Source organism: Sinocyclocheilus rhinocerous, unplaced genomic scaffold (assembly GCF_001515625.1).
Source record: "Sinocyclocheilus rhinocerous isolate Xijiao unplaced genomic scaffold, SAMN03320098_v1.1 scaffold148, whole genome shotgun sequence".
Taxonomy (NCBI): domain Eukaryota; kingdom Metazoa; phylum Chordata; class Actinopteri; order Cypriniformes; family Cyprinidae; genus Sinocyclocheilus; species Sinocyclocheilus rhinocerous.
Genome location: NW_015653472.1, coordinates 566,605 through 585,493, shown reverse-complemented (window position 1 = coordinate 585,493; position 18,889 = coordinate 566,605). Strand labels below are relative to the sequence as shown.

General features: G+C 38.7%; 1 protein-coding gene across 4 annotated transcripts in view; it reads right to left on the bottom strand.

Annotated features, from left to right (window-relative positions):
* LOC107716107 (sterile alpha motif domain-containing protein 11-like) overlaps window positions 1-18,889 on the bottom strand; it is a 61,779-nt gene that overhangs the window by 26,250 nt on the left and 16,640 nt on the right. For 3 of the 4 annotated variants that reach the window (XM_016522435.1, XM_016522434.1, XM_016522433.1), the window contains exons 3-4: window positions 17,372-17,544; window positions 5,558-5,667 (exon numbers count right to left, since the gene is read on the bottom strand). In XM_016522435.1, the coding sequence (XP_016377921.1) occupies window positions 5,558-5,667; window positions 17,372-17,544 (283 nt within the window). Of the gene's footprint in view, window positions 1-5,557; window positions 5,668-5,900; window positions 6,806-17,371; window positions 17,545-18,889 lie in introns of those variants that run through there. The other variant, XM_016522436.1, reaches the window with a different exon arrangement.

Sequence of the window (18,889 nt, the reverse complement as noted above, 5' to 3'; positions counted from 1 at the left end):
TGGTGCGGCTTGAGAAGATTTAGATTATAACATAGAAATTCAGGGAATCTACGCCTATTCGCTGGTCCAGATATACAGCAGCCTCGCACAGATGCTCCTGTCTGCCTTTAGGAAACCATGAGAGTGGCAGGGAGGGAGGGAAAAAAAACAAAAACACCTTATACGCCTATTAAGAGTCTCTGGTCTGACCGCAAAGCCACGTTTAGGAGTCTACACAGAGAGCCAGACGAGCTGCCGGCGCCCTGCCCTCCCCCCCCATCCCTCGCTGGGGCCAGCAGGCCGGCCGGCCGGACGGAGGGAGGGAGGGAGGGGGAGCGGGAGCCGCCTCTCCTCCGTCGCTGACTGGCTGCGGCTGACGCCTGGGTCAGCTCTCATGTCTGTCCCTCAGATTTAATTAACGGGCCTCTCCGGTGCAAAGCAACCCCAGCGCAGCAGTCGGCTTCCTCTTTCTCCGCCTGTCTCACGACTCCACACTGCAGTCCACCCTCCCTTGATACCAAACGACACTCTGCTCATTCATTTGTTCTGCACTTTTCCAACCTTTTCTTCTCTCTCTCGCTCAACCACATACCCACAGAAGAAGTCAGACTTGAAAGGAAGTAAAAGAGACTGTGTGACGGAACAAAAAAAGCTGTTGGAGTCTTGCAGGCAGCTGAACATGGAAAAATGAACACTTGCGTCTGGTTGATTTAAGCTTATGTAAGGTCAGCCTTTAACATACTGCTGCATCCAACATGCTTTATTTTGCAATGTCATGTGGTCAAATGCAAAATTTAATAAATGTGTATCACTCTGATCATGCGAAAAACACACTTCCAAATGGGCCTGTTCTATCCATTCGACCCCTAACCTGGCCCAGGGACGGAGGCTCTCTAATTTCACTGGCAGACAGAATTAGACACGCTTCAGGCAGGGGAAGTGGCGGGCGTCGTGGCGGAGCCCCAACCTCCAATCAATCTCCACATTACAGCTGACAGAATGGTGCTAATAACTTATTGATCCCCCTGTTTGCGGGGCTTGGCCAGAACTGAAAGGATGGCATTGATTGGCTATGGGGGGGGAGCAGCACGGCGCTTCCGCCAGCCCAGAGGATTCAGCACCGCCCCCCACTACTGCTGCTCCCCCACTGAGAGCCTTAGGGGAGAGACAGACAGAAAGAGAGAGAGACAGAAAATGAGGGAGGGAAACAAGCAGGGAAAAAAGAGATCAAAATCATGGGAAAAAAGAACGAGAAAACAACAGAACAAGGCAAAAAAAAAACTGCCGCAATTGAGGGAAAAATCAAGATGGGGAGACAAAAGGTGGTTGAGGAAAATGCAGGAAGATGTAAGAAAGGCAGGCGTTCGTGAATCGTGAGAGAATCAACAGAGATAGAAAAGGGTGAAAAAACACATAATTTTGGTCGCGCTGCATGACAACCAATGTGTCAACGTGGAGATTTTGTTTATATCATGGTATATTTGGATGGATTTTACTATGCCAGACTGCTTTATTTTACATACATACAATAGTAATGAAATAACAGAGAAATGCTAAAAAAAACTATTACCAAAAAAAAAAAAAAAAACATAATTAAGAAAAAAAAAATGGTGTTATGCACTAGACTCCAGAAACTTGTTTTCATTTGTTGAGCAACATGTGACTTTTTTTTTAACTGATGTTGAATTGATTTAACACATTACCACAACAATCAAAATTTAGAGCTGGAACTTTCAGTTTTATAAAATTTGTTTTCCTGTTTTGAATGTACTATTTTTAACCCAAGAGTTACATAATGTGAAGCTGTTTTTGCACTGATGTAAAATTTATTCATTTGTTATGAATAATCTTATCTTTTTCACATTCATGAAATATTATAATATTATTATAATTTAAAGTAACTGTTTTCTATTTTAATATATTTTTAAATGTAATTTATTTCTGCGATGGCTGAATTTTCAGAATTTCAATGTTGAATCAATGATGAAAACAGTTGTGCTGCTTAACATCTTTGTGTAAACAGGGATATATTTTTATAGGATTCTTTCATAAATAGAAAATAAAAAAATAAAAGCAGCATTTATTTAGAACAGAAATCTTTGTAACATTATAAACATCTTTACTGTCATTTTTGATCATTTTAATGTGTCCTTGCTAAATAAAAGTATCAATTTCTTAATTATAAACAGTAAAAAATATAAATATCTTTAAAATATCTTTCTTACACCAAACTTTTGAAATAATTTTATAAACTTTTGAAACAACACTGATTCCACAAAAATACTGAGCAGCAGTAACTGTGTTTAGCATTAATAATTTTCACCATTAATAAGAAACGTTTCTTCAGCACCAAATCAGCATATTAGAATGATGAAGGACCATGTGACACTGAAGATTTAGGTCTTTTTATATATTTTATATAATATATAATAAAATATATTATTTTGATGTATTTGGTAGACTGTTGTATCCAAGCGATTTACAGTTCATTGGGCTTATGGCCCACCCATAGATATAATGATGGTCATGCACAGAACAAGTAAACTTGTGGGGAAAAAAACAAACATCATTGACTGGACACTTCAATTGCAGTATAAACACGCAGATGCTGTGTCTTGAGAGAGAAGATGTAGATAATAACATACAAATTCAGGGACTCTATGCCTATTTGCTGGTCCAGATATACAGCAGCCTCACGTAGACGCTCCTGTCTGCCTTTAGGAAAGCATGAGAGTGGCAGGGAGGGAGGGGAAAAAAGCAAAAACACCTTATATGCCTATTAAGAGTCTCTGGTCTGACCGCAAAGCCACGTTTAGGAGTCTACACAGAGAGCCAGACGAGCTGCCGGCGCCCTGCCCTCCCCCCCATCCCTCGCTGGGGCCAGCAGGCCGGCCGGCCGGACGGAGGGAGGGAGGGAGGGGGAGCGGGAGCCGCCTCTCCTCCGTCGCTGACTGGCTGCGGCTGACGCCTGGGTCAGCTCTCATGTCTGTCCCTCAGATTTAATTAACGGGCCTTTCCAGTGCAAAGCAACCCCAGCGCAGCAGTCGGCTTCCTCTTCCTCCGCCTGTCTCGAGACTCCACACTGCAGTCCACCCTCCCTTGATACCAAACGACACTCTGCTCATTCATTTGTTCTGCACTTTTCCAACCTTTTCTTCTCTCTCTCGCTCAACCACATACCCACAGAAGAAGTCAGACTTGAAAGGAAGTAAAAGAGACTGTGTGACGGAACAAAAAAAGCTGTTGGAGTCTTGCAGGCAGCTGAACATGGAAAAATGAACACTTGCGTCTGGTTGATTTAAGCTTATGTAAGGTCAGCCTTTAACATACTGCTGCATCCAACATGCTTTATTTTGCAATGTCATGTGGTCAAATGCAAAATTTAATAAATGTGTATCACTCTGATCATGCGAAAAACACACTTCCAAATGGGCCTGTTCTATCCATTCGACCCCTAACCTGGCCCAGGGACGGAGGCTCTCTAATTTCACTGGCAGACAGAATTAGACACGCTGCGTGATCGGATTGGACTTGTTTACAGACATGAGTCTAGCTGCGTACAGCACCCGTTAAACCTCTTTTAAACGCTCAAACTGACAGATTTTGGTCATCAGCCGCGCTGCAGGTGGCTTCCGCTCTTATTCCTTTGTGTCTTCTCCAATTAAGATTACGATTAATTGAGCATCTTCCATTCAGGTAATGGGAAATTGTACTGGTCTGGTTTTGAACCCAACCCTTAGATCTCTAGTCTGGTATAAACCTAGTGCCCAGTAAAGGTGATTTGATCCATATTTGGAGCCATACGATCAGAGAGATATAGAGGACTCAGACGGTAGCTTAAGACTTCATTATGCTGGGCCAGTGCTACTGTAATAGGATTTAAACACATATATTCACATATGGCCATTTTACCAGAAACCCATAGGATCATCCATAGTATGACTTGACTGTGCAGTATTCACTACAACCTAGAAAGCTAAAATTAATTTTAACTAAAAATAAATAACTACTTTTTTAGTGCACATTAAACAAAAAATTGAAATCTAAAGCTGTCTAAATTTAAGCAATTAGTGACAGTAATAGTCATTTGCAGACTTGAAAAAAGTATAGTTTAAATAAAATTAAATAACATTTAAAATATATAAATATATCATTAAAAAGCAACATAAATCTTCAAACAACACATTAAAGTGTAACTGTAAAACCACACAGGTCAAAAATACTCAACATGTGGGTGGTTCAGACTTATGAAAAAGTATTATTTAAAAAAAATTTTTAAATAAAAGTATAAACTATTAAAAATAAAATAAAAAAACATATTGCAAAAAGTTATTAAAATAATTAAAATAATAAAATGTACTAAATACATACATACATACATTAGGGCTGGGCGATTTTATCGATTAATTCGAATTGAATGTTTTGCAACAATTTTATTTTTTTTATAAATCGAGGAATCACGATTTTGAATAGATTACCAATATTACCAAAATAGATATTACCAAACATTAGAATTAGACACTCAGTCCTTTTGAATTAGATTTTTTTCAAGCATTTTCCTTGTATTATTTCTGAACATATAATATGTATAAGACAAGTTTATACAAGATGTAATTGTAGTTCATGTTTCTTTTTTGCAAAGATATTTAACAAGTGATTTGTTTAACATTTACATCATGTTGACAACATGTGTGGTGCACTTGGAATAGAAATTTCTTTAACTAGAGGGTTAATAAATAAAAAGTTACTTGAATCATGTTGTAGTTACATTTTCAAGTTGACTTGTTAAAAAATCGTAAAAAATTGAGAATCGGTCAAACATTCTGAAAAAATAGAGATTTTTTTTTTTTGCCATATCGCTCAGCCGTAACGTACATACATATTTTTTTAAATATTGAAATGCAACATAAATCTTCAAAAAACATTCAAACGTAACTGTAAAACCAGGTCAAAATTACTCAACCTGTGGGTGACCATGTGGTCCAGAGAACCAATGAGATTAACAGACAGCATGTCCTGTAGTCCTTCTGTTTGGTCTGAGATTAATGACAAATAAAGCTATTTACTGAGAGTAGCTTTAACAGTGGTTTAAGGTGTGTGCTAAGAGAGGCGAAGACAAGAGCATTAAGTAATGGAATGAATATGGCCACAATGGAGCGAGTAATGAGCTTACAGCCCTCAATCATGCAAATTAAACCAAATTAAAACACTAGCACACAGTCAGTGTAATTGTTCTACATCAATCAAAAGGATAAACCCTGTAAAAACAGAGTATGATGGCAATAAAACAGAATATTATAGACAGAGAAAACCACAGAAGCAATTATAACAATAATTCAAGACTATAGGTCAGCCTCTGCACATTTCACAGATTTGACAAGTGTGTATCATAATCATAAAAGCATTTTTGGCTACTTTCACCCAGACCACTTCCTATGCATGTCCATGTGTTTTCTTTTGCTCTGTAAGTATGTTTTCACCTCATATCCATAAACACATGGATAATAACATAACAGAGCATTCATCTCCGATTATGTGTGAATGTGTCTCAGGTGTGCTGTCTCTAGGTGTGTCCCACCTGAGTGTGCGGAGGTGAAGCTGAGGTCGGAGCAGGGCTGGCCCTCGGGCATGCCGTGCTGTCGGGTGTGGTGCAGGTTGGAGATGATCGTTGAGAGGTCACTGTCACGACTGAAAAAAGGAAAGCAAAGAAAGGGAAAGAAAGAGTGAGAGATATAGCAAGAAGAAGTGAGAGAAAGGGAAAGAGGGAGGGTAAGTATCTCTAGGGATTCCTAATCACAGATTCATTACACAAAGAAACACACTCACGCATTTAGCATATCAGGATTTTAAAAAAATCCTTACAAAAAAGTTAAAATAAAAAATAAAATTCTGTCCAATTAAACTGAAATGATCAAACTTACCAGTTATAAGGAGAATGATGCATAAAGTACACAAAAAGTAAACCCAATGTAATTTCACCACAAACAACCTCAACTGATTCAAACACGGCCGACCTGGTGCACTCCAGTTTGGTCCCTTGAAGCTGAAACGCTCTCTGCCTTTGGCTCTTTTGCCTCGCATCTGCATTCATTGTCTTTTGGATTTTAAGCGTATAATGAGCGCTGACAGATTCCTGCGTCAAGCAATTTTGAGTTTCATCCAGTCTCATCTTCAACCTTAAGATGTTCTAATCAACACATTCAACTCATAAGCAGTTTATAAGCTTAAAACCAGGTGATTATGGTTTTTATGATCGCTCTGCTGAAATCGTTCGGGACTCTGAAGATGCATGAGCCGTGTGAAGGGGGTGAGAGTAATCTCTAGAGATCTGCCATTTCATAAAGGAACCCGATAAGTGGCGAATAAAAGCGGCTGGTTTACCATTCAACATGAGCGTGTGGATTTAGAAATTAGAATGGATAATAAAATTTGTATGCAATTCCGGTGATATTTAAGGAAGTATTTATGTTCTGGTGTCAAAAAGGCCTTATATGCAAGCTTGTGACTGCAACCAGAGAACCAATCATGTCAGCTGTTTTGGACAGGTGAAGAAACCAATGAATCTTTAGCTTGAAAACCCCGAGGCCCTTAGTTATCTTATGGTAACAGTTTCATCTTGATAAAATGTTTCAAACTTTGTCTATGAAAAATATTACATAATTTTATAAAAATATTACAATGACCCCAGGTATCCACACTGTATAAGGTCACATTTGACATTTTGTCTATGCGGAATGATTTTATTGTATATGTTTTTGTCAGAGCAAAACTGATCCCACAAAGAATCAATGATATTATCTTACTAATATTGAGGTTAAATATATATATACAATTTTATAACATTTTATTAGCTTTTATAATTATGTTTACACATGAATCATTTTCACTCTTTAAATCATTTTATATTTAAATATTGTATTACCCTTTTTAATAATGTTTCCACATGAACCATATACACATGAAACATGAAGAAAGAGGGTTAAAGCTCTTCGCAGACTGATAAACTGATCCCAGCCCAGGACCGGAATCCATGCCGCACACTTGTCTTCTTCTCCCAGGTCGTCTCTTCAAGGCCAACTGAAGGGTTTACAGATTAGAACTGGACAAGGCCGTTCCCTCAACCTCCGTTCCTCCCTCCTTCCCCCTCTCATCCTTTTCTCACACATCCTTCATTAACCCATGTAAGTCCTGCTTGGGCCATGTTGTCTCTATAGAGACTGATAGAAGAAGTGTGTCATGGAAGTATTTTAATGCAATCTGATTAAAGCTCTGATCGCATTATAATGCACAATGATTTCAAATTCCAGATTAGCATTTAGCAAATATCAGATGCATATCTCTCAGAGCCTGGCGGTCTTTGGGGCGCACTAATGTCGAGAGAGTTCTGAGGGACATTTTTATGGGCTGTCACAGCATAGTCTCGCAATCCGCTGTGTTTCTGTGGTGGGCCCATGGCCCTGCTGTTTGTGGCAGTCGAAATGCTAGTTTTACAGTCTGTAGATTACAGGCTGGGCTTCAGTAATGTCAGCCTGCCACGCTTTCAGTTGAGCTACAAACAACACAACACATACAGGAATTTATTCTCCATGACCGAACTAGGCTGCAAATTCACTTGTCATTTCGACAGAAATGCCACTGATCGACTGTACGGCAAGATCAAATGAACGATACTTATACATAACATATGCATAACAATACTGATAATACTGTAATTGAGTTAAATGAGCATGAGCACTGTTAAATGCAAATTATTAGAAATTATGAAAAAAAGTATGTTTGTCAAATAATTATTACAAATAACTCCTAAATTATATGTAAAATCATAATTTAGTAAAATATTTTAAATGTTTAATTTAAAAATACTACTTTTATACATTTATATATAAATATATATATATATATATATATATAAATAAAAGAAATTTTTACTAATACAGATAATGAATACACACAATGCAGCGAAAGCACAGTCATTCACTACATTTACAAGAATAAAAATCTATGATCAGAAAACTCGTATTTCATTTGAGGCTGGCAAACTCCCAGATAAATACAAAGATAAATGAGACTGAAATAAATCAATAAAAGAAACATTAATTCCCAGCAAAGTATGCAAAGTGATTTCACAGAATATGCTACATTTATATAAGCTGCACTATACAAACAACTTATACAGCTCAAGCTCTAGTAGAAAACTATTTTAAACAGCATTTAGATTAAAATATTATTCAGAATTTGACGTTTGTCAATTCTAATTTGGCAACAGCACTATAAAATATTAAAAACTTGCATGAAACTATGCTACTCTGCACAGCGCAAAGGTCCATTTAACCTTTATCTAGGAAACAACTCTGCCGTTCTCTATAGGTCTTCCAAGTTTCCCCATCCATCCCCTTAACAGGGCATCAGTCCAAACAACAGCTCCATCTTCCAGCTCCCGCTCTGGCAGCTAAGGAAGGCTATTATCCTCGGAGAGAGGCTCTGCAGTGAGCGCACTAAGCAAGGACATTGTTAGCAGGTTAATTAGCACACTTTTTCTGGGCTGTCCCGGTGAGGGCCGCTAATGAGGCCTCCCACGACTGGCGGCCAAGGTCATAATCTGCGTCAGGGTTGGAGCTAAGATCTGGCTGCCTGAGTCAGCGATCCCACACAGGGGAGCACAGGGCGGACCTGACAACTCCGCTTAGGACATGAGCTGCAGCTTATCACGCAGTGAAGACGATCAGCATAATCTCCATCTAAACTGGTCAATACCTCTTACACCTCCCCGTCAACTGCACAGACACTTTGCCCCAGATATGACCCAATGTAAGAGGACATGCGCCAGGCATGACCAAAAAAAAAAACACACATGCAACAAACTGGGACATGATGACTCAATAGTGACTAGTTAAAAAAGGCTTGAAAATAATATTTAATACCAAGAATAAAATTTGACAAAAAAAATCCTATGTGAAAATGATTTTAAACTAGGAAAAGTTATATATTTTAATTACCTATAGTATATTTTACACACATTGTATATATATATATATATATATATATGATTTACAGTATTAACAATAAAATGATCTACTAAACACTTGACAAATAAGCACACTATAATTCTGCAACAATATATTGTATCATTTTGTAACATCTTTGCATTTTTTTTAAATGAATTAAAAATTTATATTAAAACTGAGGTGGAAAAAATTGTTAGGGCTGGTCAGTATAATAATATATAGAATCTAACCAAAGAAATGTGCCAAACGAAAATATACTGTTTATACCGCAGTATGTCTGTGACGCAATTTACAGAATGTTTTGACATAACAGCCACGCCAATTTAGTTTACGGTTGCAAAGCAATGCTGTGACTTGCTGCATTAATATAGAATTTAACTAATGTGCAGTGAGCTTGGTTCTTTTAATCACATTTTATATAATAAATACTTTTATGTTGCAAAGTATTTAATTCACTAAAATGTCAAAAACAGGCATTACTATTCTACATGTTTATTTAATGTATAAAAACATTTTGACTGAATTTCTAGCAAATGTAATATTTTTAATATAAAATATAAATATTAATATTTATGTTAATATTTTATATTAAAAATATACTGTAGAATATATCCCCATTACCATGATATAAAGTTTTGGAAACGTCGCTCAACCCCTGTGGCTTGACGGACATACTTGTCTACTGAGTTACACTTGGAGTTATGGTAGCCTTTTTTTTTTCCTAAATACCATATATGGAAGGTGCCAAAAAATGAATCAGAGGCATTCAATGCAGCTTCAGAGTCAGTGCTTTACAACGAAATGAAAATCTGTGACATTGCAACGAACAGCAAAACATCTTTCCGATGCCAGAAAGATATGGGTTTTTGCATCAACTGTGTTGTTGCTGGTAGCAGACACATTTCCTCACCACAGCACACACATGCAGAGTTGAAAGCACTTCCATCTGTTCTTGACGTACGTCTGATACAGGAGCACTAGGCCTAGGAGTTTTGCGGTTGAATGTGGAGAAAACCAGCTGCACACCTGCACAGAGCTGTGCTTGACTCTGAACTGTTATTCAAGTGCTGCTAAAGGGATAAAGTCCTGCTATAGGTAGCTGTATAAGGGATTTAAAGGAATAGTTCGCAAAAAAAATGAAAATTATTCACTGATAATCTTCCCCTCCAGTGAGCTCTGCTCAAGAACCTCCACAACTGAATCACTGATTCAATAAGCTGAACTCAAGTCAACTCGACTCAAACCGGATCAGTGAATGAATCGTTCAAAAGGGTTTTGTGACCCGAACTGATTAACCGAACAGATGCAACTCCAAAGAATAATTTGTTCACTAATCGGGTATACAGACATATGTTTATTAAGTAGCAAGTTGTACAGACTATTTATTTTTATGATAAATGTATCAACATTTTTAAGCTTGAAAACTCTAATCCCCATTCATTCTAACTGCAACTGAAAAGTTTCTGCAAAATTCAAATATGACTGATTGAAAATCATCCGCTAAATGGCAGGTATTTATGAACTGACTTGACTTTAAGGCACTCGGAAGGCCATTGGACAGACGTGGTGTTCCTCATGGCAGCGGGAGCGTCGGGGAGGGAAATAGTGCCAGCGAAAGTGCCCCTGCAGTGACACGGGAGACGAGAGCTGGCGCCAGATATAGAGGTCACACAGAGAGCTGGCAGACTGGGCATCCTGACGCCAGGGCTTACACCATTACTGAACACAGCGCTGATAGTCTCACCCTGACACACACACACACAAAGCGGTGCCAAGCTGAAAGTGGGAAGGCATGTGGAGAGGATGCCTCCTTTTTACAGAAAGTGACAGACGTTTTGCACTATGAACTGGCACTGTAAAAAAAAGGCCAAACATGATACAAAATTGAGAATTTCACTATTACTTTTACTAAACAATCATTCTGAACACAGATCTCAGGTCCACTTACATACTGTCCAGTAAAACCAGTAAAAATGCAATGCTAGAGCAGCAAAATCATAACTTTGAGGGGGGGGGGAAATCTATATTTCTGTTTTTTTTTCTCTGTTGTTATTCTGCTCACATTCAGACTGAGCAGCCAAGCCTCAGCTAGCAAGGAGAGCAATAAATATATATCGAAATAGATACATAAATAAATGAGAGCGCAGTGCGTTCTCCTGAGCTTTCCTGTTGTTCTTGCTTTATAAAAGCTGATGGGAGGTCGATAAGCATGCGGGAACCCAGAAAAGTAGAAGTGAAACAAAATATTATTCCGCCACATTGAACGTTGCGGTGTTGGATAATTAGAAAAAGCGAACAGTGGAAAAAGCCTGAGAGCTGTGTGATGTGGTGCAACGTCTGTTTAAAGACAGCTGCCCTCTGTAGATGTGACATTAATGACACTGATTAACTCATGTGGTTGAAGCAAAACCAATCAAAGGAGATGCTAACAGGAAAACAACACCTGATTAAAACATCTTCACTGATATAACTTTTTACGTTGCTTGACAGGCAAGGGAAGTGCAGGGAGTTGAGATGCGTGTTCAATGCGATACGTTTACTTTTTAGCAAATGCTTATACCAAAGTTATTTACAGCACAATACAGACTGATTTTACATGAACAAGTGGTCTACAGTTACATTCAAAGCAATTTTATTGTTTTATATCCCATCCAATCACTTGGATGACTGAAAATCTTCGCAGAAATAACGAAACTGCAAACAAAAGCTACAGACGGTTCACACCAAGTCTGACATAAATACACAAAATGAAAGTACAAAATATATTTCACAACAAAACTATTCGAATTCTGAGGGAAATGACAAATGATTCTATAATTTCATTAATTGATGAGTTAAAGTAGATTTTTTAAAATATAGCATCGCTATGGTAAAATGTTTTGAAATATACCAGTTAAAGTTAAAAATACGCATTCAAAAATAATGTTTAAAAAAGTGTGCATGTTTTGGATTTGGCCTTAATTGCAGCCCTATGAATTTAGAAAGTGTGGGTATAAATCAACAAAACTGTTGTAGCGAACATAGCAGAATTCATTTGTCCACTTTTCAAAAACAGGGCTCGTTTTCCTGTAAATAGTAAACTGTAGAAAGGTAAGCCTACAGCCATTCCTTGGGAAGAGCCCTAGACATTCTAAAAGTTCCAGAACTGGAACCCAACCACTAATTATTGCCTTAAGAGAAGGTTCTTTCCAGGAATCCTACAGCATCACGTCCCCTTCCCAGCAGTGTGTCATGCAACGCTCCAGAACTGCACAGGGAAATGCTTTAACAAAACAAAAATGAATGAATGGCGCACATGGTCACATCATTTGAACTTGAAGTAAACTTTTGAGTACACATCAATTCTTCCTGAGACCACACAGATGATTGAATATGGACGATTCTATTAAACCTGTGTAACCGTACCAAAACCAGCCAAACAAAAACAGCCCTTACGCAAAAAAAGTTAAGGCATCCTTAACCTAGACCATTTCATGCAAGCGGCTGGTCATCATTTTCCGAATGTCTTTGCAAGTGCAAAAAACCTTTAAAAGAAAATGATTCACAACCAGGCTATTAGACATTCCCATAAATGTATAACATATGGGTCTATTATTTGTCTGTTGTTTATCAGAGTAAAATTTTCAAAAATACCCAGTGTTGAGGCACTCAACAATATTGCTATAATTTAAAAAAACAGTTTAACCATCAGATGAAAATGCCCTTGACTGTACATACCAGCATTTTAAGAGCCTGGCCAGTCACAGTGAGCTAAAGACGCTGGTTTGGGTTGGCTTCGGTCCTGAGGTTTGGACCAGCTGATTTCCACTTCTGGCTAGCCGAGTGCTTACATTCAGGTCCAGACAGCCACCAGAGAAGAGGACGGCACGCCTTGCTGGACAAACGCTTCTAATGCCAAACACAGACAGGTCAGGCCCTTCTCTGAAGAGGCCGCAGAAACCCGGGGGAAGACAGTCAGTATTTCTATCCAGACAGGTGCAACAGTTGTCTGATTTATTTCCTTTCCCTGTCCCTCGTGCTCAAGGGGAGGGTCCACCATTCTGTGGAATCAACCTGCCTCCTCCTCCCCTACTTCATCTAATCCACTTATGTTTCTGTAGTTTTTTCCATCGGTTGTAAATAAGAAAAATCAACAAAAATCGTGAGAGTGCCCTAAGTAAATCAACAATTAAATGGCAGGTAGTTTTACACAAGAGACGAAATTGGCTTTATCGTTACATTAGCAATAACATAATAGATCATATGGGATGGGCGATCTTTTTTGGAGGCTTTTCTTAGCAGGTTGTCCTCTGGGTAAGTATACTATCTTATATAATCCATGATGGTTACTCAGTAATGACACAGACAAGCAGTCAGCAATTCTCAAAGCTCTGGTGTTGACACACCTGACTGTGCACAGGTAGGTTTCAGAAAATGATTGGCATGACCTTGAAGACTAATACTATGACAAACATCTCATACTTGCACATTTTATTGCTAAAGCAGAAGGCAAAAGTGAACGTTTCCAGTTGGCGCATGCCGTTGTCTTTATCAGCCGATTTTACTTACATTTCAAATATTATAAAACCAAACTTGTTATTCTGTTATTCAGTATGGTATTTAGACTCATTCTAGTGCATCATGACCTGAAGACCCTCAACCTCCACATGTGAAATCACTAAGATAAAAGGAATATAAAAGGCCAAGCCAAGCACTACGCTTCAGCCTAAGCGCAGCTTGTTTTCTAAAAAAGAAAGGTCTGTATGCTTGCAGGATACAGTAGGACTGAGGACTAATAACCTATAAACCTGCTGACCATTAACATTAATCTGGTTAAAAGATATAGGGAGTGTTCTTTAAGGTGTCAAAGTGTATTGGCTTTTCTCACGGCAGTGGCTGGAAATCCCCTGAAAACTAAACGCGCACTATTGCGCAAACATATATTCGTCAGGCCCGCATCTAAAATTGTACATATTTTGTTTTTTAATATTTTTGGGCATGATGTTAAAGTACATTGGGGTCCAAAAGTCTGAGATTCAATACAAATCTGAAAATCTGGGATTCAAAATCTTTTTTAAACCTGGAAATAAACAAAACAAAATTTTAGGATTAAAAAAAAAAACTGTAAAACAAAAGAAACATAATAACAAAAAATGAATAATAAAAATATCAGATTCTTCCCTATTTAAGTAAATTTGTGTCATTGAACTTCTTTGTACAAATGGTCAGATATTCGTGCTTCCATTGATGCGCAAGAAGCTCTTTGGATCATCTCAAATCATGCTGGACAATATGATCATCAGGTTTTAAACAAACATCGATCATGCAGCTAAAGTTCTCATTAAAACAAAAGAGAAAAAACAAGTACTGAGACATTCGGAAGTTCATTTAAATGCAACTTTAATGTTAAGCTGATAATATAATTTGCATTAAATTAGAAAACCGTTAAACAGAAGCGGTCTCATGCTTTTGGAACCCCACTGTATATAGTACATATTAGCAGATACATTTGGACTGAAGAAATGCTATGCACACTCTACCACAACACTAATATAAACTGCAATGATGAGGCGTAAATACGACCAAATGCAAAAAAGAATTCCCCATACTTCACCATCCATTCACTAAATCCAATTTGTTAAGTCCCCTCCACAACTCACTTACCCAGTCCAGCTCAATGGAAATTTAATTTCATAGATTGAACATCCCATTATCTCTTTCGGTCAGATCCTCATCTGAGTAAAGTATGGGTGAGGTGAGCGGCCCCGGAACAGAGGAGACACGCGGCTCCTTGCAGTCCGCCGCCTTTAACAGGGTAAAAGCCCTAGATATCAGTCATAAGTGTTCTTTAAATTCATTAGCATCTTCACGCGCGGGCGTCTGAAGTGTTGGGGGGAGATCACTGTAATAAGTTTAGCTTGCCGGTTCTGGTTCCTGTGCCGTCCTTGGTGTCACAGGGTAAGTGGTTGCCAGCGGATCGGTGGTTGAGTGAAGGAAATGACCAAGAAAGTCGTGCAGATGAGGGCTTAGGTTTGTACCTGGGCATTCAGGGCTGATCCGCTCCAAGGTAAGAACTCGGAGCCCTTCTTTATTCGACAACATAATCATATTCAAGTTGTGCTTGTGAACACATCTGGTGTTTTCAGTGCACACTGCACAGCACAGCAAAAGCACCCTCACATCACTCCGTTTTAGCCAGTGATGTTTTTTATGAGTATGACAGCTAGCTAGCATCCTGTGTTAGGTTGTCAGGCTCAAGAAAATGGACTGATCCAGCTATGACCTGCCTATGCTGGATGAGGGCACAACCTCATATGTACGTATAGGCTGCCTTGAGAATGATATCCCAACAGTGCTGTGTAATGACCCAAATTTACCGCTTAACACCAATGGGCATAAACCCAAGCCTCTTATACTCAAATGACTCAACCATTGGAATTCATTCGCCATTTACTGCAGGAAAAAAAGTGTATAACTGCACAGTTACAGCTATTATGGCACATCTTCACGGCAAAAGAGGTGTTAAACAGAAAGGCAACTAAATAAGTCAAATTATCGCTAGACGCATTGGCGGTTGCTCTAAAAAAGCCTGACAGGAGCTAGGGCTAACCGAGACATTTTTAGCAAGAGACAAATTGCTAATGAGAAAAGAGAATATTGTCTTCTCTTACTCTTCTCATTAGAAGCACTGAAGCTTCCTGGAGATTCAACTATCCACAGCAGCGCATGCAGACACCGCCAACACAAACTCTCACTGCAAACACCACCGAAACTACTGCTGACACTTCAATTCAAAAAACTTGAGTGAAAAATCACCTAAAGACCTGAAGTCTCAAAGCAACAGCTAGCTTTGAAAGGCATGCTCTAGTGATTAAAGAATACTTAATAATAGATCAGAACCTCAAGGCCGGGCTTTTCAACAAGTTCTTTAGTAGAAGCGGAGATGATCTTGACAAAAATGTGGTTCCCCAGACTCACCTGCCAGGGCTGACATCTGCTGGCTAGTTATCACCTGTGATGCATTTAGGAAAACGCTGGCGGAAAAACCGTTCGCTTCAGCCACCGTTCTTAGCTCACTGCTGCACTGACCGCAGGCTCATAAGCTTCTTCAGGCTTGTGTGCCAGAGAGGAGGGAGGCCAAACACAGCTCATGAAGATTTAATGAACACTGAATTCCTTCGTTTCCCTCGCACTGATTGGAGATGGAGATGTGGAACTTGTAACACATCATTGGATGGGTTTTATTTTTTGTGGATAGCAAATATTAAGACTGTTTCAAATAATGGGAAACTTAATTATGCCGTCTCACTTAGGCCAAATTCTAAGGCTGCGCTGAATATATACTTCACAGAGATCACAATCCCAGAATGAATTGTGTTGACTTTATTAAAAAATACTAAAAAGTATCAACAAAAATGCTTAGTGTAATTAAAAGGTGATAACCAATATTTGTGTTTAGAGTGAGTTGAGTAATTGCTTAAGTAGTTCACTAGGTTTTGAAAGATTTCGTCCATGCTTTTTTTTTTAAATGCATGCAACTTATGAATATAAAAATAAACTTAAATGGCCATTTAAAGCACTAACAAAAAAAGTGCTTTGATATACCATGATACTCAACGATTTTTATATGGTACTTTCAGCTACTGAAATGGTCTCACCATAGTGCAACCATAGATTGGCTATCAATGTTTTTATCATTCACCAGCTGGAAAAAAATCATTCTGAATGCTATTGTTTAGCTGTGTTGTTAGCATTATAGCTGTAGATTGGACTTCCCTATTCTTGTAGAATTAAAAAGATTATTAAAACTTCATAGTTATCATCCTTGATGTGAACGGCCCTTTAGCCTATGGTGACCAAGTACTCTCTTGCTTTCCACAGTCTTTAAGAAGAGCTACAACCAAAATAGAATTGTGTATGTGGTTAAGGTACATGCTGAAATATTAAAGGTGTTAATTTAACTTTAACACAAAGGAAACTAATCAGGTGGCCACTCAAACTGTTCTGAGATCTACGGCATCAAGAAAGTTGCCATGACTGCAAATACCTCATCGACAATATCACTTTTTGGTTCATAAGAAGGCCTTGTGTTTATTTCTGTGTGTGTATCCTGTGGGCTCACAAGCATGGGTATTTTGTTGGCACATCCTGTGTGCGTCTGTAGCGTCTGCCAGAAAAGTAAATGAGTGTATATGTGTGTGTTAGAGGGTACGTGTGTGTGTCAAAATAAGGGGCTATGAGGGTAAAGACCTAAGGGGTGTTAAAATCTCTTTGGTGCTATACAGATGTTTGATATGGCTAGCCCCTTTCCAGCAGATTATGGTTGATGTATCAATCCCTGGCACTGGGATTGGCACTCAACTTTTTGCCCACTCACACATATATACACACACACAACAAATTCTCACCTCTTTCTCATGATAGTGTAATGCAGCTCTTCCTGCTTGATGTCTGCATGATCTCCGCTGGCCCGCTCGCTGCCCTCACTGTCGTCACTGCTGAAAATGGAGGCCAGCTCCTTTTTGGGCACCCGTGTTGGCGGCAAGGGGATGGCGCGTTTCTCTGCCAGTCGCCCACGATTCTGCAGGAGCACAGAGGGGACAGACAGACTGAGACTCTGGGAACAGCCTTCTCTGATTTTACTGGCTTGAGCTGCGGTACAGAGAAATGGCTAATGTTCCCGATCTGTCACACGCTGGTTGAGGTTTCAGTTCTCTTTAGGCTGATAAAACACATTCTGAATGGATTTCAGTCATATTCATTATGTGTTTTCGCATTTGCATTCATGTAATTTGATTCATGAAAGGCTAGAGTTTTCGGTACCTACACAGACTTAAAGCAATGTGAATTCATAACTTACCCAACAGATACACTATACTCTGCAAAAGTTAATATTGTAAAAATGTAAATAAATAAATACACCAAAAAATATATAAATAAATAGACTATTTTATTTTATTATTATTTTTACATTACTACCAGTTAATCCTAAATTATAATATTCTAAATCAAGGTATGTTCTCACATTTAAGGAACCCGGGATCCATGGTTTCAAAAGGACTGAAAATCCCTGTTTTTACACTAAATTCCAGCAAATTGTCATTCTAGTTTCTCCTGCTGTCATATGACCTACATAGGTCACAAATCATGAGGAAGTAATGACAGAAAGAAGGAAATGCACAACACGCTGAACTCCCTAAATAACAGCAAAACTCAGTCAGAGCGAGCCATGCAGAGGGAAAGACCATTGATCCACGAGACCAGTGATGGAGGATGGATGAGTGAACGAGACGTGATAGTGATTCCTCCTCTTCCTCTTTCCCTCTATCCGCATCAGACATCTAAAGACAGCGAAGGATGAAGGTGATGAGAGGCCCTCAGGGTTTAGTGTGTTAAGCTGGGCGACCTTTAATGTGACCTGAAGGGGTCAGTGCAGAATTCTGTGCTTCTATCTCTATCCATGAGTGAACAGAGAGCAGAGAGGGAGAAAGAGAGGATTTGAAGGGAAAAAGAGAAGATTAAGAAAGTGAAGGGAAAAAAAGTGGAAAAAAGAGATGAAACGGATTGCAAAAACAGTATGGAAAAGAGGGGTACGCTGTCGCATCATAAACATAAAATAAGAAAATGTACACAATTTTTGCCATGTGACCATATATTTATTCAGCACCAGTCGTGCTGCTTGTGACTGAGAGATACACATGGGAAAAGCTCTGGAAACTTAAATAAAAGCACATTTATAGATGCCCAAAAATACGTTTACATGTGTACATGTAACCATACATTTACTTATTGTGTGTGACTCAAATTATAAAAACCATGTCAATTTTATTTTAAATATTAGCCTAAATGAAGCACTTTTCCCAAAATGCAAACTGTGTCAGTGACTCAATTAATAGTGTGGGTATGTTGTGCATCCAAATGCAATA